Here is a 24,681-nt window from a genome sequence, read left to right as displayed (position 1 = left end):
CAGAAAAAAATCTCGACTGCACGCGGGATCGATCTTGGTACCCTTGCACGTGATGGAAGTGCTCTACCAATTGAGCTATCGGACACCCGTCCATAATAATAATATATAATAATACAGAAATAAATTGCTGAAGTAAGGATGGGTTAGTAAGAGGCTTTTCTTTTCTTCTTCCGTTTTTTTTTTTAAAGGGAGCCTACTCCCAGATTTTTCAGTGACAGGAAATCACGCGCATAAACGCTTATGCGCATGCGATAATTATCCATTGGCATCATATGATAGGAAAACGAAAACAACATTATTGGTAAGTTATTATGTTGATATTTCATAAACTGCAATAATTTATTAACTTATTCCGATTAGTTCATCTTTGTGCGAACCATCTAACGATTTTAGACATCTCATTATCTCCTTTTTTCCTGAAAGATAGAACTATCTAAATTTTATTAAAGAAAACCGCAACCGGCACCTCCTCGTCGTACACCTCACACTCAGAACTGACCCGTCGGCACACACACTAAACACTCGATGGATTTCTTACTTTTTCTTTTAATATTTGCATTCAAAGTGTTTCACCTTTCTTCAGCTAAACTGAATGTTTACTTGCTTAACTTTACAACCGTTGTGCCATAAGTTGACGGATAATAGTTAAAGCGCCAAGCATAAACAACTACTTTAACAAGTAAAAGTAAGCTAAAATTGACAGTTTCCTTCAGGATCTAAAATACAGCACCGAGCACCGATTTCCCATTGATTGAAGCCAGCCTTCCGACCTCCACAAGTTGGTGGAGACCGATCCAAAGACCATCAACGGGCCACCGGCCCTCAACGATGAACTCATACATACATACATACATACATACATACATACATACATACATAATGATTTCGCTTACCACCATGAGTGAGTTCTGACTCTCTCTATTTTGATAAAATTTTCAAACTCAAAATATCTTGATTTGACTCAGTCAGGGGGATGGGACTTGAAAAAACATAAAATTTGATACCTTGTTTGTTTCTCTACGACATACGGTTCCAGAGTTATTTATATTTTTCTACTGAAATTTTTTGTCAACTTTACAGAGAGAATCTGTGATCTCACTGCTGCCTCAAAACCAGCATCTCGCGGCGATCGGGAAATTTTGAGTCGTGCAGTCAACATGGCCCACTTATTGTTTTCAGTAATTTTGTTTCAATTAAAAAATAAATGGCAAGTGTTAGATATCATTTTAAAGGTCAGAAAATAAGCTTTATTTTCATATAAATCATTTTCATATATGGAAAGTATGGAAAAAATTAAGGATAAGTGAAAATGGAAAAAAATATGAAGTTTATGTCCTAAAAAGTGGGGTTGGTGGCGGGAAAAATAAAATAATGAGCGAGTGTATCAATTTTGATGAAATTTGACAGAGATGTTCTTCAATTAATTGTCTATCGATGTATGAAGTATAATTAAAATGTATCCATAATTTAAAAAGTTCTTATAATTCAAAAATTTATAAATTTTTATTACATAAGTTTTCTGAGAAATACAATCAGGAATTGAGAATGAAATACACTGTTAGAAAGCTTGTTTTGTGCCCTTTATAATGATACCAAAATTAGTCACATAGGTTCACAAATAACGCCATGGTGACCAACCCGGTAAAGGGTAAAAAATAAAGTTCCAAAAAACGAGTTTCACCTTACAGTGAGCCTATCGGCGGCCACTGGACTGGAGTTATCAAAGTGCCTATCTAGGACCTGATTCTGATGACTGATACTGATATTGATGAGAACTGAACTGTCACTTTCACTGCTGAGTCTGAGTTACTGTCACTGTCAAGCAATAGAATTAACAAATGTTCCGGCTCAGCGCCAGTTTCTTACTTCGAGAAGTTATTTTTGTCATTATTCCTGGATAATCTGGGTTCCAGACACCTTTTTTTCCACGTAGAGAGGTGAACCCAAAAAAGACAACTTAATTTGGGGTCAGGTCCACATTATTTAGTATTTCAATTTTAAAATGTCTGCCGTTATTCTCAGACATGTCTGCCAATAAAGAAAACTGATTATTGGCAGACTCTGTCTAGGAGTAGGAGGGGGAATGAAATAATCCCATTGTTATTTCCTGAAATGTCAGTGGATAAGTTAAAAAATTTTCATCCAATACTTCATCAAATCAACCAGTAAAGGACAATTTTAGACTCCCAAAGATGCAAATCTCATGTAGATTTATCCTATATTAACTTTTACACATTTCATATATTAATGCTTTTTTATCACCTTTTTATTTACAGATTTTTGTCACAGTTGCCTCATCTGGAAAGAAAATGAATTCTCTACCAAAGGTTGCCGATGCTGAAAAAGAAAGTCTTTATGGCTACATCTATTCTGTATCTGGGCCTGGTTAGTTGTTTTTTTTTTTGTTTTTGTTTTTTTTTCCTTAAATAATTGTACTCTGAATAAAAATGAATTGTGATACACAAGTATCCATTGTAGCTTTATAATAATCTTAAATTGACCTAACTAGATTTATGTTAGTTATTTGAGATTGTCATACTTTTTCATAATCAAATTTCCATTTTTTGTACATACTGAAAAAAATTAAAATTAAAATCTATCTCTTTTTAGGTCCCATGTTTAATTTTATATTATTACTAGAACTCTGTAACAAAAAAAAATAAAAATGAAAAGGAAATACAGATTTTTTAAACATATATTGTTTGATTGTATCAAGTTAGTAATCTCATTTCCCATGCTGTTTGTTGACTTATGTAGGAAATGAGGTTAAGATATGTATTGGGTTTTAAAAAAATAAATTATATCAACTTTTGGTCAGACAATAAGTATGTTTGCTCCTTAAGAGTTAAAAGAATATCTGGAATGAATATTTTATTTTGCCTCAAATTTCTCAGTTCTTCCACAGGATTTTCTCAATGAAGCTGAAGCCATGATTAGTAATTACTACTTATTCGTGTGATTTCATTTCCTTCTCTCAGTCGTTACAGCCCAAAACATGTCTGGTGCTGCCATCATGGAGTTGGTGCGTGTCGGTCACAGTGAGTTGGTGGGTGAGATTATCCGACTGGAAGGGGATACTGCCACCATTCAGGTCTATGAGGAAACTTGTATCCTTTTTGCATTTAGAGAGAAAATTGGGGGGAGTTGCATGTTGCATTTTTTTTTCTCCTATAAAATAGATTTTATTTATTCAATTAATTGCTCAAGGTTTCATTCCTTGACTTTTTAAAAGCTGGTGTCACTGTAGGAGATCCCGTACTGAGAACCAAAAAGCCGTTGTCTGTTGAGTTGGCTCCTGGTCTAATGGGGAGTATTTATGATGGTAAGTATTAGTTTCTCCTGTAGTAGACTGACCTGCCATTGATTTAATCATGGTATATGGATTTTTATTTTGGTGGCCTATGGCGGAATTTTGTTTAATTTTCTCCAAATTTTGATTTTTCAGCCAAAATTTAAGAGATAAATCAATGAAATAAAATTATTATTTTTTACAATTACTAATGAAATGGGTATCCAGGGCCAATTTTGAAGTGATGTTATTTTACTCAAGTCATAGTAGAAGAAGGAGATGTAATATTTTCATCAACAGAAAAAAAAGTAAATTGTATTGTTTTTGTTATTGTGTTCAATTTTCATTATATGTGTGTCTCATTTCTGTGTAGGTATTCAGCGTCCACTGGAAGACATCTGTGACCTTACCCAGAGCATCTACATCCCAAAGGGTATCAACGTACCTGCCCTGGACAGAAACAAGAAATGGGACTTTGAACCACTCAACGTTAGGGTAGGTAGTAGTCCTTTAGAGCCATAAGACCTGTGGAGTTGGAGTTTATGTTTGTTTTTGTAGCATTAAATGGACAGAAGAAATTATTTGTTGCTACCCTATGGATAGACAGCTTTTTTTTTTATCAGCTTGATGTATTGAGAGATGATATGTTGTTTTAGAAATAATATTCTTTCTGTAATTTAGTGTGATTGATATATGTTTTTAAAAAATTATATATAAGTTTCATGTGTAAATTAAATTAATGGTTTTTTTTTTGCTAAAAGTGGCCAAGTTTGGATCTTCCCCCCCCCCCCCCTCTCTCTCTCTGTCTCTCTCTCTCTCTCTCTCTCTCTCTGTCTCTCTCTCTCTCTCTCTCTCTCTCTCTCTCTCTCTCTCTCTCTCTCTCTCTTTTTTTTTTATTTTATTCCTCCTATCTCTATCTCTCTCTAGAAATTAAGTTTTTTGATCAAATATAAGGTGAAAATTAGTAAAAATGTTACTGTTATCGCAAGAGACAGACATCTTATTAATGAATCACACTGCTTTACTCTAAAGCATTTTAAAATGACAGCTCATAAGGGTGAAAAATATGTGTTTTAAAGAGATTCAGTTTTATTTCTTATTTCTTATTTTTTAATTATTGAAATTCCGATTTTTAATTAGAAATATACAAGGTTTTTATTCATTACTTGTGACAAGTCTGTGATTATTTATATTTATTTTTGTGAAGGCTGTGGTCCTATTTTTCATTAAATTTTTTCAAAAAGATTTTTATTTTATCGATACACATTGAAATCGAATGAAATTTGATATTATCGAAAAATCCTTTTTTTTCTTCACAGGTTGGCAGTCACATTACTGGAGGCGACGTGTTTGGAGTTGTCTATGAGAACATTCTAGTCAAGCACAAGGTTATGCTGAACCCATTAAGCATGGGAACGGTCACATTTGTTGCAGAACCAGGGTCTTACACGATTGAGGCAAGTGTGTCTTTGTCTTTAGGAGTTTTTTGTTGGATGTCCTGTACATTCCAAGGGAAAAAAATCTCAAGATCAGCTTTTTAAAGGGTTTTTGAAATTGATGTTTTACTATTTTTAATTAATAATTGATTATTTAAAAAAAAAAGAAATTCTTTATTTTAAATATTGTTATGCATTTGTCAAAATATTTGAAAAACTTCGGGCAATGATTGGATTCACTCATCGATTGATATCCCAGACCTACTACTAATAGTACTTTTTTAAAAATTTTGAAGCCGAAATTAGCAAATATTCATATTTATTTCACTAAACAGAATTTTTTTGTTTGTGGTTTGTGGCAAGTCTGGTAATCAGTGGATATGTGCTATTCTCCTCAGTAAAAAAAAATAATTTCAACACGTTTTCTTCTCACCCCACACACACACACAAATCACAAATATGTTCATTTATTTATTTATTTAGAAAAAAATAATCACCAACAGGTAAAATTGTGGGAATAAATTAGACAGCCGTAGATCCATTATAACGTGATTGTTAATGACCAGTTACTCATTTTCCACCTGATTATGGTGAGAGAATGTGATAAAAGCGGTCTCATCTACATGTTGCTCAGAACGGGGACTCGAACTAGGGACTGTCTGGTTCAATGATGAGTGTCATACTGCAATACCACATAGCCACACAATTAGCTGCAAGCATTTTTTTTTTTTTTTTTCAAGAATCCCTATCTTGGAACATCCAACTCAAGACATTGCCAACCTTTTTTTCACTTCTCTCTCATATTCTTTTACAGGAAACAGTCTTGGAGACAGAATTTAACGGAGTGAAGACCAAACACAGCATGTTGCAGGTGTGGCCTGTGAGAAAAATGAGACCCGTTACTGACAAGTTAGCTGCCAACTATCCACTGCTAACAGGACAACGTGTACTGGATGCTTTGTTCCCGTGAGCCAACCTTTTTTATTTCTCTTCTCCTTTTCCCTTCAGCAATCGGGGGTTTTTGATTTCAGTGAGACAGTTTTAGAAATTGAAAAAATGAAATCTCTTGGCCTTTTGATTCAACTACAGAAGATGGTTTTACTTATTATTATAATTATTATTATTATTATTATTATTATTATTGTTATTTTTATTATTATTATTATTGTTATTTTTATTATTATTATTATTATTTCTATTATTATTATTATGCAGAGTTTGAATTTTGATCAAAACTTTGATGGAAAATTTGTGAAAATATTGTTATTAGATCAGGAATTTATACATGTGTGACAAAAAAGAGCAACTACATCAATTTTAAAGAATTTTAAAATGAAAACTTGATAAAAATAAGGGTTGACATTATGGATGGATTGTTACAGATTTTTTTTCTTGAAATTTGGATTTTTTCTTTTTTCTTTAATATACAACTATTTTGTATTCAGCTCAAGGCATAATATATGTAAATATTGTTTTCGTAATGTTTGAATACAGTGACAAAAGATATTGAAAAGACATTTAAATGTTTCAGATTTGATCTGTTTTTCCTATTTTGTCTTCAGGTGTGTCCAGGGAGGTACAACAGCTATCCCAGGAGCTTTTGGTTGTGGCAAGACCGTCATCTCCCAGTCTCTGTCAAAATACTCCAACTCTGACATCATCATCTACGTCGGATGTGGCGAGAGAGGAAATGAGATGTCTGAAGTACTCAGGGATTTCCCTGAGGTATACTATGCTCTGCAACTGTTTCTTTCTTATTTTTTTTTGTTATTCAAAGACTTAATTTTATTGTTGTAGATATTATTATTATTATTATTATTATTATTACTATTATTAAGGAGATGTATTGGTAACTGCGTTGTATCTGTCAGTGGGGGGTGTGGGGTGGAATTGTAATATCACATAATGCGTCATGTCCTGTCCAATTTGTTAAGTGTTGGCTGGAGAGGGACCCTTGTAAAGCACTTTGAGCACGTTTAGTGGATATTGCACTATGTGAAAGCTAAAGTTTTTCAGGGGGGGGGGGGGGGGTTACTGCAATTTTTTTTATATCCTTTTTATTTTTTCATCTCTCTCCATTTCACAGCTTACCATGGACGTCGGAGGCAAACAAGAAAGCATTATGAAGAGAACAGCCTTGGTCGCCAATACATCTAACATGCCTGTCGCTGCCAGAGAGGCCTCCATCTACACTGGTAAAGCTCCTGCTCCTCTCTTACTTTTACAGACCTTCTTCTGCATATGATATTTAAATTTGTCGCTTTGGTATAGAATAGAATTAGATATCAGTTAAGACTTTCCCCTCCTTTGTGTTTGATATCTCAGCTCCGTCCCAAATGTGCCTATGTGAATTGGAAGTTATATGCACTTAAATGGAAAGTTCTCATTATTGTAAGGTTTACCTCTTGATTGGAACTCAGCTTCAGATTTTTAACGGAGCTTTTGCGTAGACAGACATATTAGATATATACAGATTTTTAACAGAGCTTTTGCGTAGACAGACATATTAGATATATACAGATTTTTAACAGAGCTTTTGCGTAGACAGACATATTAGATATATACAGATTTTTAACGGAGCTTTTGCGTAGACAGACATATTAGATATATACAGATTTTTAACGGAGCTTTTGCGTAGACAGACATATTAGATATATACAGATTTTTAACAGAGCTTTTGCGTAGACAGACATATTAGATATATACAGATTTTTAACAGAGCTTTTGCGTAGACAGACATATTAGATATATACAGATTTTTAACAGAGCTTTTGCGTAGACAGACGTATTAGATATATACAGATTTTTAACAGAGCTTTTGCGTAGACAGACATATTAGATATATACAGATTTTTATAATGTCAAGCTTGGTCACGGTTTTCCTTCACATTCAGATTTTTTACAAAAAAGTTTTGGTTAAAATTGATGATAACTGTTTGGAATTTGCTTCCTGCATATGTCCGATCTGTGCTGTAGCTTTCAAGAAATGTCTAAAGCCGTTTATTTTGTGAAGTATTTATTATAGTTAATTGTCCTGGTTTATAATTACTCTTATATAGCTTATTTTTTTAATTCTCTTGTACCTGCCTATTCTTACCATGCATCTCTGCTGTATCTGTGCAAATATAAAATCACTCATGTGTGTATGTGTTTGAGGGTGTTAAGTGTGTAATAAGATTTGGAAAGTATGTACGTGTTGTAAACCTCTAGATGAGAAGAAATATTATTATTATTATTATTATTATTATTATTATTATTATTATTATTATTATTATTATTATTATTATTATTATTATTATTATTATTATTGTTGTTGTTGTTGTTTTGGTGACAATATAGAGCTATAATCAGCTCTGGAATGCAATAATTAAATCAGTCCCTGGGGGTAGATTACACTTTTTATTCTTTTGAGTATATTTTCATTACCAAATAAATAATGTGAAATTGAATGTATGCTTCAATTTAATATACCAAATCTGTTTTTGTATATTAAATTGAAGACATATTAAATTGAAGCTTACATTCAATTTCACATTGCGGGTGGTTGGATGGGAGCATCACCCTTGAATCATATACCTATGATGTTCGCATGGGTGTACGATCCGATAGTGTTGTCGTTTCTTCTTCTCTTTACAAGCCTATCCTGCTTGTTTGGTTTGTGATTGTATTTTTGACAGGGGATATTTTTTTTTCCTGTAAATCTTCTGCCTGTTTGTTCTTGGTTATTTATAATTTAGCTTATGATATCTTTAGGTTATGATTTTGATTTACATTTGTACTATTTTTGTTAGATTGCTTGTTTTTTTGTTTCAGCGGTCTCTCATATAACCTCAATTGTGTTGGAAGAGACCTAAAGCAACAAACAAACAAACAATTTCACATTGTCATTTCTTTCTTCGAGCTTCAAGCAGCAACATTCACATCTTTTCATTACCATCAAACCTGTCCTGATTTTCAGATCCTGCTGCGGGTGGTTGGATGGGAGCATCACCCTTGAATCATATACCTATGATGTTCACATGGGTGTACGATCTGATAGTGATGTCGTTTCTTCTTCTCTTTACTAGCCTATCCTGCTTCTTTGGTTTGTGATTGTATTTTTGACAGGGGATATTTTTTTTCTGTAAATCTTCTGCCTGTTTGTTCTTGGTTATTTATAATTTAGCTTATGATATCTTTAGGTTATGCTTTTGATTGACATTTGTACCATTTTTGTTAGATTGCTTGTTTTTTTTGTTTCAGCGGTCTCTCATATAACCTCAATTGTGTTGGAAGAGACCTAAAGCAACAAACAAACAAAAAAAAAAATCAGATCCTGCTGATGAATAAAGCCCAAGAATTATTAGGATTATCTGCATTATGTTTTAAATTTTTTTTCCAGGCATCACACTGGCCGAATACTTCCGTGACATGGGTCTGAATGTGTCCATGATGGCCGACTCCACTTCCCGATGGGCAGAGGCCCTTAGAGAAATCTCTGGTCGTCTGGCTGAGATGCCTGCCGACTCCGGCTACCCAGCCTACTTGCCTGCTCGTCTTGCCCATTTCTACGAGAGAGCCGGTCGTGTCAAGTGTCTGGGTAATCCTGGAAGAGAAGGATCTGTCAGTATTGTAGGAGCGTGAGTATTAATTTTTTTTTAATTCCTAGTTTCTCACAGTTAATCAATAGTTTGGTGACAAATATCAAAAGAATATAATGCAGTGATGATACTTTTCCGCGGATCCGCGGAAATCCACGGTTTTCTTTCCTTTCCTCGGTTTTCCTCCTCAGATCCTCGATCCGCGGATATTTCCTTCATTTCCTCCTTTTACTTTTTTTTTTTATATAATAAATCTTTAAAAAATACCTCCTTTTAAAAAAAAAAAAATATATATATATATATATAAAATTTCCTCCTTTTACTGGACTCCGGGCGTTTTAAAGTACTCTTCAAGTACTCAAAAGAAGTCATCCTGCCTACTTTCCTGTGGTGCAAGAATGTTCTAGGTGAGTTTTCCGTTTTTCCGAGACTTTTCCTCCTTTTTGACTTTTTGTGAGTATCATCACTGATAATGGTCATAGTGATACTAAGCTGTGGACTGTAAAAAAGTAATAAACCAAAAATGAATATAACAGCTTCAAGTAAGAACAAAATACCAAACACGGAATGTTTTGACTCAATCCCTTACTCGGCCAACAACAAAAAACATATAAAACGTAAAATGTATTTATGTTTTTTTATTGGGTTTTTTTTTTTGTTGGCTGAAGAGGGGTTTTGAGCCTGAAATGTTCAGTGTTTGGTATTTTGTTCTTTTTGGAAGCTGTTATAGTCATTTTTGTTTATTATTACTTTTATAATGAAGTTGATTTCATTCTAACAATTTATTTTAAAAAGAGAAAAATTGTGGAGCTGGCACTGGTATAAAATAAGAATGTGAAAAAAAAAATGTGACTGTTGCCGCTTCTGACAAAGAAGAAAGAAAAATGCCAGAAGGGATCATATTGGAAAAGGCAGACTTTTAGATGTTAATTTTTTTTTTTTTGGGAAGGGGGGGGGGGGGGGAATTTATTGCTTGTATGTTTCATCATCCTGATTGTCTGGATCTGTAGCATTAAGACCTCTTTAGATTTTAAAAACCAATTCTGCGTGAGTTATAAATAAACTTGCCAACATCAGCAATATGAGAACTCCGTGTTTACAATATCAAACAATTAAAAAACAAAAGTTTGTTGAAGCGTAAAGTTAAGCCTAAGCTTACAAATCTCAAACAGGCACACTATTGTGACTAACGGAAGAAACCGATTCAAAATAACTGAGGATAGGAATTGTTTTCTGATTTAAACTGCAGGTTGAATTTTTATCATACATAATTTGTCTTTTATAGAGATTTTTTTTTCCTACCTTAAGCCCTTGGTCAATTCTGTATGAAGTATCAATTGAGAATGACAAGACTTTTCGTCATTTCATAGTGGATTTGTTCATGGGGAAAAAATAGAAATCATCCTTTTTCAAACTGTCACATTGACATTGAAAATAATCTGATTAGGACTTGAGATAAGAAAATGGGTTCTATACTACTTTTTTCTTTTCAGTAAATATCTTTTTGAGGCAAGCCTCATTATCAATTGTGTGTGTGTGTGTGTTGAAGGGTGTATGGCATGTGATAACATGTGGAAAATATGAGCTTAGAGGTTTGAACAGGAGGTGCTATATAAGAATTGTTATTATTATTATTATTAATATTATTATTATTATTAATATTATTATTATTATTATTATTATTATTATTATTATTATTATTATTATTATTATTATTATTATTATTTATTATTATTATTATTATATTATTATTATTATTATTATTATTATATTATTATTATTATTATTATTATTATTATTATTAGTAGTAGTAGTAGTAGTAGTAGTAGTAGTAGTATTAAATAATCTTTTTTTCATTACTCTCTTCCATTTCAATGACAGTGTCTCCCCTCCTGGTGGTGACTTCTCCGATCCTGTAACCACAGCCACCCTGAACATTGTGCAGGTGTTCTGGGGTTTGGACAAGAAGCTGGCCCAGCGTAAACATTTCCCATCAGTCAACTGGCTCATGTCTTACTCCAAGTACGAGAGGTCTCTCGAAGAGTTCTACGAGAATAACTTCTCAGAATTTATACCACTCAGGAATAAGGTAAGGTGCTCGTCAAGGCTGATAGCCCTGTAAACTAAAAGAGAAAGTGGAAAATACGAGCTTTTACAGGGCGTTATATCCACCCAACTTGCTTAAAGCAGTATACAAGTGTTCTGAAACAAAACCTAGATGGATTTAATGGAGATTATTCTGCAATAAACCTCTAAGCTTTTCAAAAGTATCAAGCAATGATCATTGTTCGGTTAAGTTAATATGTTTGTGGGCTTTGCATTTCTGATTGACTAATATATTTAATCTTTTTAAAACTATTTAAACCTTAAACAAGATATATAGTTGTGTATCTGCATGTCAATATAATTTTTGTTTTTCGGGTATTACTAAATCTGTCCTTACTCTCAATTTTTCAGTGTAAAGAAATTCTTCAAGAGGAAGAGGATTTATCAGAAATTGTACAGCTGGTCGGAAAGGTATATAAGTTTTGTTTTTTGGATGAGGATTCATTGATTTTATATTTTACCTCCACATTTCTTCAAATTAAAAAAAATATATTAAAGTTTATTTTTTTGTTAATAAATGTATATAAACTTCAGTTATTCTTTTTTTGTATATAACTTTTGAGCTTATTCTCCGATTTGGACTAAAATAAATTTGTCAGATGAAGCCTTTTAAAATATGATTGTAATGTAAATTCTTCCAAAAGTGGAGATAGAATCTTCAGTCCATGATAATTGTTTAAAATGTATAAGTTATTTGTCTATCAGATGCTATTTGCTACATTTGTCATTATTTAATCATGTGTTGTTTGGCAGTTTGAAATCTCTGGTGTGCAGTTATATATCGTATGAGTCATTTTATTCATTCCCTTCTATGTAGGGTTCTTTGGCAGAATCTGACAAGATTACATTGGAGGCAGCCAAGCTGATCAAGGATGATTTCCTTCAACAGAACGGTTACACTCCTTATGACAGGTACAGTAGGCTTGATATTTCTACTGCCAGCCGTATTGTGACAAATCTTGATACGATATAGATTGGGATATGGGGCTATGCAGCTGAACTGCTAAATCACCCAACTCCTATTGAATCTTTGCATCGTCCACAATATTTTGGCTCCCTTCTCCACTTTATATGGGATTCCCGATAGCTTAGTATGGTAGAGCACTCGCTTCACAAGAAAAGGACTGAGATCAATCCCTTGTGAAGAATAGATTTTTAAAAAAAATTTCGGGCCCCCTGTCGATCCAGCAGTAAACGAGTTGCTGGGTCTGTAAGATCTAGTGGAAATTAGTTTGCGATAGACTAGCATCTTATCCAAAGGATAGCGAGCAATTGATATTGTTCATTTCCCTATTGAATTAACTCCGGTTTCATGGGCCCAACGGCTATAAAAGATAACGTCAATTGGCGTGTCATATCTGTGTTGTGTTTGTTAATCCATATTTTTGTCCGGTTTATTTTCGCGTGTTCAAAAAGTTCTGACAATTTTTTTCACTGGCCATTTCCAGGCCTGCCAGATTATGCTTTTGTGAATAGAAAATTAAAACAATGAAAATAAAAGGCTCTGAATCTGGATTATATTCTATATAAAAGTCCAAACATACTGCTGTTTTAGGTCATGACAATATTGTGCATTAGAGCGTCCCGTTTAAGCTCTTTGAAAAGTTGGCCAAGTTCTCAATGATCAAAAAGTGATCAAAGTAAAGAGTAACTGTAACTATATCAGTGATGATACTTTTCCGCGGAAATCCGCGGTTTTCTTTCCTTTCCTCGGTTTTCCTCCTCAGATCCTCGATCCGCGGATATTTCCTTCATTTCCTCCTTTTACTTTTTTTTTATATAATAAATCTTTAAAAAATGCCTCCTTTTTAAAAAAAAAATATATATATAAAAAATTTCCTCCTTTTACTGGACTCCGGGCGTTTTAAAATTGTACTCAAAAGAAGTCATCCTGCTTACTTTCCTGTGGTGCAAGAATGTTCTAGGTGAGTTTTCCGTTTTTCCGAGACTTTTCCTCCTTTTTGACTTTTTGTGAGTATCATCACTGATATAAAAGTCCAAACATACTGCTGTTTTGGGTCATGACAATATTGTGCATTAGAGCGTCCCGTTTAAGCTCTTTGAAAAGTTGGCCAATATGGCAAAGTTCTCAATGATCAAAAAGTGTTCAAAGCAAAGAGTAACTGTTACTATATGTTTCACGCTACAGAATTTATGAGGCTTCGCGGTGGACACTCGTCTTCCATGGGTGCAAGAGTGCTGGCCGATTGGATTACCGAAAAAAACGTCGCTGGCTTTTTGCGATTTGGATTTGATTGATTTTTTAAATTTAAAAAAAAACAATTTTTTTTTGTTTAGGTCCAACAATCGGGTCGGGTACGTCCATATGATTAAGCGAAACTTTTGAATCATGATGCTACTGTGACCTGGAAGTGATAGTTATATTATTAAATTTGAACGGAAGTTGATTAGAGAAGAAATGAAAGTTGACCCAGACAAAAACACAGCGTGAACTTCTTTTTTAATCTTGCAGGCTTTTTCAGATTATATGTCTGGTCATAAGTAGACTTGCAGGCTTTTTGAGGTCCAGTTGCTTGCACCCATGGTCTTCAGATCAGTAGATCCTGGGTTCGAGTCCTGCTTTAAGCAGTGCAAAGTTGAGTCCTTGGACCTTGGAAAAGGGTCCTGGGTCTTGCCCTGATGGGTGCATAGTTAAGTCCTTGTAAAAGACTCTTTACTTACACTCTTTCACCATACTCAGGTGTAAAATGAGTACTTAGCTGTTCACAGCGTTGTTTCTGTATGTCTGGAAAAAAAATTATAGTATTGCCTAACAGGTGCCATGTCTCATCCTAAATGTTAAGTGTTGCTGTTGGCTGGGGGACCCCTTGTAAAGGGCTTTGAGCATGTTTTTAGTGGATTTTGTGCTATATAAAAGCTCAAGTATTAGTATTAGTCCTCACTCACATTCTCTCACCATGCACGGGTGTAAACTGGCTGTTAAAAGCATTTTCTGTAAAATAAAAAACAAAAAAAAACTGTAGTAACGCCTTACAGGAATCGTGTCTCGTCCCTACCATGTTAGATGTTGCTGTTGATTTGGGACCCCTTGTAAAGCACTGATAGTAATGGATAATGTGGTTAATGCAATCTTGAGTCCCTGGAAAATACTCTTTGCTCACATTTACTCATCATACTCAGATTTGAAATGAGTAGCTGGTTAGTATAAGTATTGTTTTGTTGAGAAAAAAAAAATTGTAATGGGCAGCGTGTCTCATCGTATATATTTCAATTGTTTCTGTTGTCTTAGGGTCTCTTGTAAAGCGCTTTGAGCACATTTAGTGAGCAATATTTAAAAGCTCACATTTTGAAAAAGACTATTTTACCATTCACTTCTTGGTTCTTAAGCCTTTCACTTGATTCAATCTCTTCACAATTTTAACTTTACAGGTTCTGTCCATTCTACAAGACGGTGGGCATGCTCAGAAATATCATCGCCTTCTACGACATGTCACGTCACGCGGTTGAGTCCACGGCCCAGAGCGACAACAAGATCACCTTCGCCATCATCAAGGAACAGCTGGGTCAACTCCTGCACAAACTCAGCTGCATGAAGTTCAAGGTCAGAGCTCTCTCTCTCTCTCTCTCTCTCTCTCTCTCTCTCTCTCTCTCTCTCTCTCTCTCTCTCTCTCTCTCTCTCTCTCTCTCTTTCTTTCTCTCTCTCTCTCTCTCTCTCTCTCTCTCTCTCTCTCTCTCTCTCTCTCTCTCTCTCTCTCTCTCTCTCTCTCAAAAATATGTTTGGAAATACAGCATTATTTGGTTGATACAATTTTATTGTTTTTTAAGTATTTTTCTACATAATTATACTGATTTTTGTGTCGCATCACACAACAAAATCAACAACTTTAAATTTGTTTTCATGTCATATATCAATATCGTTATGGAATTCACATAGTATTGTGGGCGACAAGTTTCACGTATCAAATTATCAAATCAGCAAAAAAAGTATTGACACAGTGCGGCTATGTGGCCTAGTGGTATGACACTCGTTTTGGGATCGGAAGGTCTGAGCCTCGCGCTCGGCGCATAGTTGAATCCTTGGAAAAGGCTCTTTACTCACATTCTCTCACCCGTACTCGGGTGTAAAATGAGTACCTGGCCGTTAACAGTGTTGTCTTTGTCTGAAAAATTAATATCGCCTAACAGGCATCGTGTCCCATCCTACATGTTAAATGTTGCTGTTGACCAGGGACCTCTTGTAAAGCGCTTTGAGCACATTTAGTGGCTATTGTGCTATATAAAGCTCAATTTTTTAAATTTTAAATTTTTTTTTTTTTTTGCATAATAAGAAAGGATTTTATATATGTATGTACTTAAATCATGATATATCCTAAAATCACAGGTTAATTCTAGTTGATTTATAAGATATAATATATATTATATATAGAATGTATAACTGAAATTTATGATATATCATTAAAGTGACCAATTGTCACTTATGACAATATTATGTGAAATCAACGATGAAATGTTTGATGGCTTCACAACTACAATATGGAACTTTAAATTGATATTACTTTCCTTCGCATGGAAAAAAGAATCTTTTGTTCACTTCAAGGCTAACTTTAAGATAACGTAAGATATACTTTTTTCTTCCCCCCCCCCAAAAAAAAAAATTGAAATTCGTTTACAGACATGAAAATGTATAAACACAAAGTTGAGAATCTATGACGACAATGTATATATATATATAATATATGCAAATGTATAAAAATGTAAAAATATACAACCAAGAACCAATAGCAACTCTTTATATATTAATTTGATATATTGAGATAGGCCATACCTCTGGCCTTTATAAGACAGACTTGGCACACTCAAGCATATCTGACACAATTTGGGCTTGAAATCGCCCTCTCTTTATAAATTGCCATACAGTGTTTCCATATGCTCTTTATTAAAAGTCCTTTTCCAAAAGATGATTTTTAATTTTGGTCCGACTCATTCAATATGTTGATCATTTATCAAAATGGTATTCAGTTTAAAAAAAGCTTACAATAAAAAGTTACTCTCTGACATGGGTGCCAGTTTTCCGATTCATGCCGGAATTCCGGTTTCGCAATATCTCGAAGTCAAATACCTCAGGTTTCAGTGTTTTGAGTAAAATAACCTGATAGCATCTGTAAAAATTCGAAAGCGTGATTCAGCCACCTTTTCAGTGTAATCATTTAATAATGGTATAAAAACGGTGATGAAATAAGAATAAAGTTTAGGTCGCATTTTCAGTAGGAACATTTTCAGGTTTGGCAAAGTGTCGAGATTTTAGTTTCAGGTTTCAACACTTCATCCTGCTGGCATCCATGCTCTCTGAGATGTGCCCATAATTACAATTATTTTTTTTCTTTATTTCAACCAGGACCCATACAAAGATGGTGAAAAGAACATCAGGGCCGAGTATGACGAGATCTACGAGGAGCTGCAACAAGCATTCAGCAATCTAGAACTTTAACTCAATTGTAAAATCTCACATTGTCAACATTTTGACACGGGGATGCATCTGAACTAGTAATTATAATATGACCGTCTCCGTCTCCCTACAGTAGCTTGATGGTTTTATATATAGTACAGCAATAAGATTTCTCTCATGACAGTTGTCGTATAGTGTGTAGTGCATGTCTAGTGTATCTAGTTTGTTTTTTTTTTACTATACATTTTATTGACTCATTTAGACACCTCTAGATTTTGGTCTAGTTAATCGGTGTGTATTCATAAATCGAATTAGTCTTGTTATAATTTGAGGAATTAAGCATGTTTTGCTGACTTTGGTGACTTCTTTTTACTTCCATAAATATTGAAATGGTACAGTTTGTAGTTTACAGGAAGAGAAAGAGTAATATGATCTCTCTTGATATCTGTTAGATTATTGATTTTTCTTTTTTTTGCTATTATTCTTAGTGAAGTCTTATGTTTTAACGGAATTTAGATTTCAAGTTTATTTCCATCGAGCAAATTGACGAATGGAATTTTTTTTTTTTTTTTTTTTTTTCTTACTGGAACATTAAATTTGAATCTGCCATAAGAAGCATTCAAGAACCATTCAAATTTATTAGCACAAAATGGTCATTTCTGAATTCTTTTTTATATTCCTATTTTTTTTCAAACTTTTTTATTTATAGACAGGGGTTTTTATAATCTTGTAAAAATAGGCATTTCTGTTGGAATTTGTATTCCCTTGAAACATTCGACTCACTCATTTTGAAGACCATTCCAACAAAAGTCACACATCAATGTGTGTATGTGTATAATATATTATGAAATGTATGACATGTGATTGTTTGCGGGTTGTTTTAGTTTGGCGTGTTGAACACACCAATTTGATGGTATTGTTATTACCATTACTGTCGTCAATTGTTGTTTTATCTTGGGAATCATGTAAAAATACAACGGTGTGTTTGCTATTTGATGTAGTAAATCAAAAACTGATGATTTCTTGTTTCTAGGTCGTTTTACCTGGTTTTAGGTTTGTTTGTTTTATGGGGGGGGGGGGGTTCTTTTTACTTTAAAAAAAATTGTTTTTATGATGTGTGCATTTTTTTTTCTTAAATTATTGTGGGGAAATTAAATTAGATTTTTATTTGTGAATTTGTATGAAGTTTGGAGTTTTGTATTTTAAAACTTATTTTGTAATTAGGGTTTGTGCTTGAACATGTTTCTCTTATGGTCTGTACTGTTTGTATTTGCTTTATATGTGTATTTTGAAATTGGTGAATAGCATGATATTGCCTAGTAATATACGAAGCATGTCAATGATGATATTGATAATAATATATTGTGAAAAAATATCTAGTCCGCCTTTAATAAATTGAATTGAAAGCGATGTCGTACTCAATACTGATTAACATGTTAACGGTCTAAATGTTACTGTTGTATTTGTAAAGTTATTTAAGCTAAAAGAAAAAACGCAGCATTTAATTTCCAGCACAAAGTGATACATTCAATGTTGGTCTTGTTTTGTTTTTAGTTTGTTCTTTTTTTTTTAATTTGTGTCATTATTATTATTATTATTATTATTATTATTATTATTATTATTATTATTATTATTATTATTATTATTATTATTATTATTATTATTATTATTAGTGTTGGATTTTTGTTTTGTTTTTCTTTTGTATTTAATTTATAAGACATCTGCCTATAAAATGCTGGTGTTTTGTTTTTTTATTACGAACCAAAAAATATAAAATCTATATGGAAACTGGCCATAATTTGCATTTTTTTTTTTTTTTTACGAATATGGAGCACTGTCAACCAAATACTTTTTTTTTTATATCATCATTCATTTAATTGTATTTTTAAATTCGTTTATGTAAGGTATGTAGCAAATGAATGAAAGATTTGCAGTCTTATTTTATGTTTTGTTTTTAAAAATTATTTTATTTATTTGATTGTTTTTTTTTTGTGTGTTTTTTTCTCAGTTGAGTCATTAATTTGATATTGGTCAAAGTGATTGGGAGAGAGAATAAAGTTGATTGGTTGATATTTAGAGTGGTTTGTAATTGATATTTATTTATTTATTTATTTATCATAATCAGATGCATAATGATTCCGTTTCTCCTGTACATCATCTGACATATTAATGGTCAAATCTTAGATCCGTATCCTTTTATGTAAATCAGACTTTTTGTATAGATTGGGTTTCAATGTTAGATTTTGAATGCTAGAAAATTGTTCACTTTTATCGTTTTTGTCATCACTATTATTATCATCATCATTATTATCGGATCACCATCGTCATCAATAATATCATCCCTATCATTATCATCATAGTTTTTCACCATCTTCACTGTCGCCACCCCCCACCCCCCTCTTCCCACACACACAAATTTTATGAATGATTTTAGCCATTTAGATCATCCTACTATAATCCTCGCATTGAATGAGAGTGTATATAAAATAATCAGATATTCGTGTGGGTGCGAGTGTAATAAGAAGGAGGTGAGTTTGTATGGTAATTAGATTTAAATGAGTGGAATTCTTCTTGAGCAGTATGATTAATTTAGCTTTGAGATCTTTGCTATTTTATTCATTAGATTATTAGCATCCAGTTTTATTTTATGAATCAAGGCAAGATGTATCCCTGGTGTAAACTAGATTTAATTTGGTAAAGGATCCGCAAGTGTACAAAAAGATTTCTATGAAGTGACGCAAAATATTACAGATATCTTTAAACTTATAAAAAAAGAAAAGATGCTTATGGCAAAGATTTTTTGGGATTGTAGCATCAATATTTTCTTTTAGATTGTAAAGATCAACAGTTTAATTGTTTTTATTTTATATCTTATAAGAAACATTAGTGCACGTTCTTAATAATCTTTGAGATAATAACAGAGACCTTCAACGATGCTTTGTAGATGCACCAATATGCTAAGATAACATTTTATATATACGCATCTTTCTTGGTATAAAAATAATAGGCGTTCAGGACGATTCTCAATCGAAAGAACTAAAAGAAATTGAAACGCAGTGCTTATTCAGAGGTTTTGAAACCGGGCTGTGTCTTTGATTTCATGAAATGAATTGTGAAATTTTAAATATTGTGTTCGTATTTATTCATGATTAATTTCTTCAGAGTAAATTATGTTGAGAATTCACATAAATTTTAGTTCATATATTAGATTACATCCTAAATTCAAGTCATCAAAGCAAGTGTGTTTGAGTGTGTGTGCTCATGCATGTATGAAGATTGGGTGTTAACATTGCCGATTATAATTATATAAATGTAATATTATTATTAAGTCAAATAAAATAACGAATAAATATATTTGTCTTGTGAATTTAGTTCTTTTTGTTCACCCCAAGATCGACTTATGTACGCATTTTTCACAGGCTGGGTGGGGTTCCTGACCTCCCATAGTTGGCTTGGAGGCATTTACTGTGTCCTCCCATAGTAGGCTGGGTGGCACTTACTGTGTCTTCTATCCCCCTATACAGGGATGAAATTACTTGGCTGTATGTTTCGTCTGACGTATCACATGTACAGTTTAATGATAAGGAAATAACCATTAAATAAATAAAATACATTTCCCTATATTCGTCCCATAGGTGCAATAATTTGTTTCTAGGGTCTATTCCAAGGGAAGACTGGAATAACCCAGCCGCAGTGCAGTGCTGCAAAAAGAACTAGGATGAGATGGCTTATACTCATTTGCCTGTCATCTGCATTTTTTGTGGCCGCAAATGGCAATTTGCGGCCGCAAATATCAGGGCGATCCGCAAATTTGGGCCAATTTCCCAAAATTGGCAAATCGTGGCAAATTTTGGGAAAATTGGCAAATCGCGTGGCAAATTTTGGGGAAAAAAAAGAAGCGAAAACAAAATAACGAAAAAAAAAGTGCGAAACTTGAGAAATGTTGCAGCTTTGCCTGGGACCAAACCAAGGGAAGCTACTCTCTACGGATAATGATCCTTTAAAATCTTTGTAACAACGCTAATCACAGTCATTTCATTTCTAAAGTCCTTAAATGTCATATATTGTCTTTTATATAATTTTTTTCTGTATTGCGTGTTAATTTTTACTGAAACGCTTATTTTTCCTCCGCAAATTTTTTGGCAAATTTTTGGCAAAATTTTGGGGGGGTTTTTTGGCAAATTTTGGCAAATTTTAGGTCCCAATTTGGCAAAAAATTCAGATGACAGATTTGCAGGTCTGATAACCCAAATTGTCTTGGGATGAAATTACTTGGCTGTATGTCTCGTCTGATGTATCACATGTACAGTTTAATGATAAGGAAATAACCATTAAATAAATAAAATACATTTCCCTATATTCGTCCCATAGGCGCAATAATTTGTTTCTAGGGTCTATTCCAAGGGAAGACTGGAATAACCCAGCCGCAGTGCAGTGCCTCAAAAAGAACTAGGATGAGGTGGCTTATACTCATTTGCAGGTCTGATAACCCAAATTGTTATGGTATCATTTTTGTAATAGAAATACTCTCAAACCGACACACAATATTGTCTATTACAACAATGTTAAACCCGGCCCCCGAATATTGCGTTCGGTTATCAGACCTGCTAATTGGTACACCTTGCAATATCATCACCCAAAGATGGAATGTGATTAAATGTCCAAATGATATTAGATCCAACAAAAAGGAGATCTAGTTTAGTTTAGTTATTTTTAATAGTTTTCGAGCGCTAAAGAAACTTGTAGGTCATTTCAGTAAGCGCCAGGACCAGTTCAAATAGGGAATAGAGGATTTCATGACAATTTCTTTGTTTGTTTTTAATGTTTGTACTGTGCTTGTTTTGTTTTGTTTTTAAGGGTTTACGGCGCTTGCAACACATTAAGGTCATAGCGCCAGTAAAAAGGAAGAAAATGGAATTGTAAAAAGTTCTAGAATTACAATCAAAGCACCCAAGAAAAGGTAATCAAAAGGAAATTGGTTCAAATAAGAACAGATGTAGATTCCAAGAGCACACTATCAAAGTACTTAGTTTGAGATCACCTAAAAGTCTCATCTAGACACAAGCACAGGTCCCAACTAAGGGGGATACACATATATAATATGTAAAAAAAAAAAATACAATGCTCAACAGAGAGATGATTTACAAGACAAAAAAATATAATCTCCCATAATTCTAACTATACATTTGACTGTTTCCCTCCCAGCTAGGGTATCCGGCCAGGGTCAGCACAAAACCCAAGTAATTTCATTCCAAGACAAAGACAGAAAGCAGATACAGGGGGATAGAAGACACAGCACTATGGGACGTTAGGAACCCCACCCAGTCATGACAATTGCATTAATATACCTATTTTGATACTACAAATGCTTACAAACTACAGTATGTTCAAACCTAATAATTATAAAAGTAGATAACAGAGATGATTTACGGGAGATAAAATATAATTTCTCAAAACAACGGGTAATTGGTTCAAGTAGGGAACAGATATAGATTCCAAGAGTATACCACCATCAGTGTACTTAGTTTGAGATCACCTAAATGTCTCATAAAGACACAAGCACATGTCCAAACTAAGAGGAACACACTCATGTAAAAAGCTCCAAATTACAAAGTCATATGCAATTCGAATCTTTCTAAAATTAGCTTTTATAAAGCGCAACATCACTAAACGTGCTCAAAGCGCTTTACAATGGGTCCCTGACCAACAGCAACATTTAACATGTAGGACGGGACATGATGCCTTTTAGGCGATATTACAAACATTTTTTTCAGAGATAACGCTGTTGACGGCCATGTACTCATTTTACACCTGAGTACGATGAGAGAATGTGAGTAAAGAGCCTTCTTCAAGGACTCAACTATGCGCCGAGTGAGGCTTGAACCCAGGACCTTCCGATCCACAACAGAGTGCCATACCATTAGACCACAAAGCCTCACAAATCCTTCAAGCCATCAAGTTGACTTTGGAATATCCTCACAGAAGACGCGGTTGAAGCACATGATTTGGATCATTTGACAAGAATCTTACAATTTATAACTATGTCATGCTGATTATTGCTTATATCGCTTAAAACTTGTGACAATACACCAAAGATAGACTGAAAGTAAATGAAGAAGAAGAAACAAATACATTGCATAACAGAGAGATGATGATATACAAGACAAAAAAAAATCATCTCACAAAACTCATTTGGCTGCTTCCCTCCCAGCTGGAAAATCTGCGAGACAAAGACAGAAAGCACGCTGGAAAATAGATGTTTTGTTTATGTATTATATATTTGTAAACATTTGAGTGTTTTCCTCTTAGTAGGTAGGGACCTGTGCTTGTGTCTGGATGAGACTTTTAGGTGATCTCAAACTAAGTACACTGATAGTGTGCTCTTGGAATCTACATATGTTTCCTATTTTAACCAATTCCCCTTTGTCTGCCTTATTCTTGGACGCTATAATTGTCATGAAATCCCCTATTCCCTATTAGAACTGGTACTGGCGCTTACTGAAATTACTTACAACTACAAGGTTCGTTAGGGCTCTAAAACCATTTTTAAAAAAACTAAACTAAACTAGATCTCCTTTTGGTTACATCTAATATCATTTGGACATTTAATCACATTCCATCTTTGGGTGGTGATATGACCTCAAAGCTAGGTGTACTAATTAGCAGGTCCCATAACCGAACGCAATTGTGGGCCTGGTTTAACATTGTTGTAATAGACAATACGTTGTGTCGGTTTGAGAGTATTTCTATTACAAAAATGGGACCATAACAATGTGGGTTATCAGACTTGCAAATAAGTATACGTCCCCTGAAAGGGTCGTAAGCGCTGTGAAAAAAACCCCTAAAATCTAACGAGCAATTATCTACAGATAACATAAGTCTACCTCGTCGGAATGTCTTAAGTCGAAGTCAAAAGAACGACAGGACAATACTCGGTTATATCCTCATTAAAACAAGTTTTCAGCTTATTCCTGTGCCCAACAGAAAATCTTCTCACTCAAAATTAACTAAATCTCATCAGAAGCGCGCTCATTATATGACCATTATACAAATTCAAGTGGAAGCCGCACGAAGTGAACACTTTAAAGTCAATTTCTGCTTAAAGTCAACACCTTTTGTTGGTCCCACGTTTTCTTTTCTTAAACTATGTGTGATCTTCTGTAGACTGATACCGGATAAAGTCAAACTTGTTTAATGTCAACCAATTTTTCTGGTCCGGCAGTTTTTACTTTATCAGGAATCAACTGTTTTCATGTTAAACACTGTTTACTCTAAGGCAGCGTGGTTCAGTGGTACGGTCTTTGCTTTGTACCCGAAAGGTACCAAGTTCAATCACCCGCCGCTGCGCTGTATGGCCTTGAGCAAGTCACCTCGCCCTAGCTCACTTTGCGGCTGACGCCTGGATTATTCCAGTCTTCCCTTGGAATAAACCTTAAAGACAAATTTCCCCTTGCGGATGAATAAAGGGAATTTAATTTTTTAATTGTTATTTATTCATTATCCGACCATCTTTTTCTAGAATTATAAGTACAACACCAACGCCAATGGCCCTGACGGAATCAATGGATGTTTATGAAGCACGGAAAGTCCGCGAACTGTCAGCAGTAGCGACATGGTCAGCGCTAACCAAAAATGAATTTTATGAAGTATTTAAAAAGACAATCAAGGAATAATCCGGGACTTTTCCCTGACTGTGCCCCCCCCCCCCCACCCAACCCCAAAACAAACAACACCCCCCCCCCCCAACAAAAATAAAAAACAAAACAAATATGTAAACAAGCAAAAGAAGAAAAAAAAAACTAAACAAGAAAACGGTTATGCATTACATAAATTTTGGGTATGATAATCTGAAAAGAAAAACTG

At 34.0% G+C, this 24,681-nt stretch overlaps 1 protein-coding gene across 1 annotated transcript; it reads left to right on the top strand.

Moving 5' to 3' along the window:
- The first annotated feature begins 250 nt into the window (after nucleotides 1-250).
- Nucleotides 251-16,999, top strand: LOC144960156 (V-type proton ATPase catalytic subunit A-like). The gene is made up of 15 exons (XM_078893158.1): nucleotides 251-301; nucleotides 2,277-2,385; nucleotides 2,979-3,107; nucleotides 3,233-3,322; nucleotides 3,663-3,784; nucleotides 4,609-4,746; nucleotides 5,540-5,691; nucleotides 6,288-6,450; nucleotides 6,812-6,920; nucleotides 9,107-9,344; nucleotides 11,187-11,394; nucleotides 11,763-11,822; nucleotides 12,229-12,323; nucleotides 14,802-14,973; nucleotides 16,768-16,999. The coding sequence occupies exons 2-15, from the start codon at nucleotides 2,310-2,312 to the stop codon at nucleotides 16,858-16,860; spliced, it is 1,845 nt and encodes a 614-aa protein (XP_078749284.1). The 5' UTR covers nucleotides 251-301; nucleotides 2,277-2,309; the 3' UTR covers nucleotides 16,861-16,999.
- The last annotated feature ends 7,682 nt before the right edge of the window (nucleotides 17,000-24,681 follow it).

This window comes from Berghia stephanieae, chromosome 14 (genome assembly GCF_034508935.2).
Source record: "Berghia stephanieae isolate SIO BIC M18660-M18661 chromosome 14, UCSD_Bste_1.3, whole genome shotgun sequence".
Classification (NCBI taxonomy): domain Eukaryota; kingdom Metazoa; phylum Mollusca; class Gastropoda; order Nudibranchia; family Aeolidiidae; genus Berghia; species Berghia stephanieae.
The sequence above is the reverse complement of the archived record's forward strand: the minus strand, read 5'-3'. Positions and strand labels throughout refer to the sequence as shown.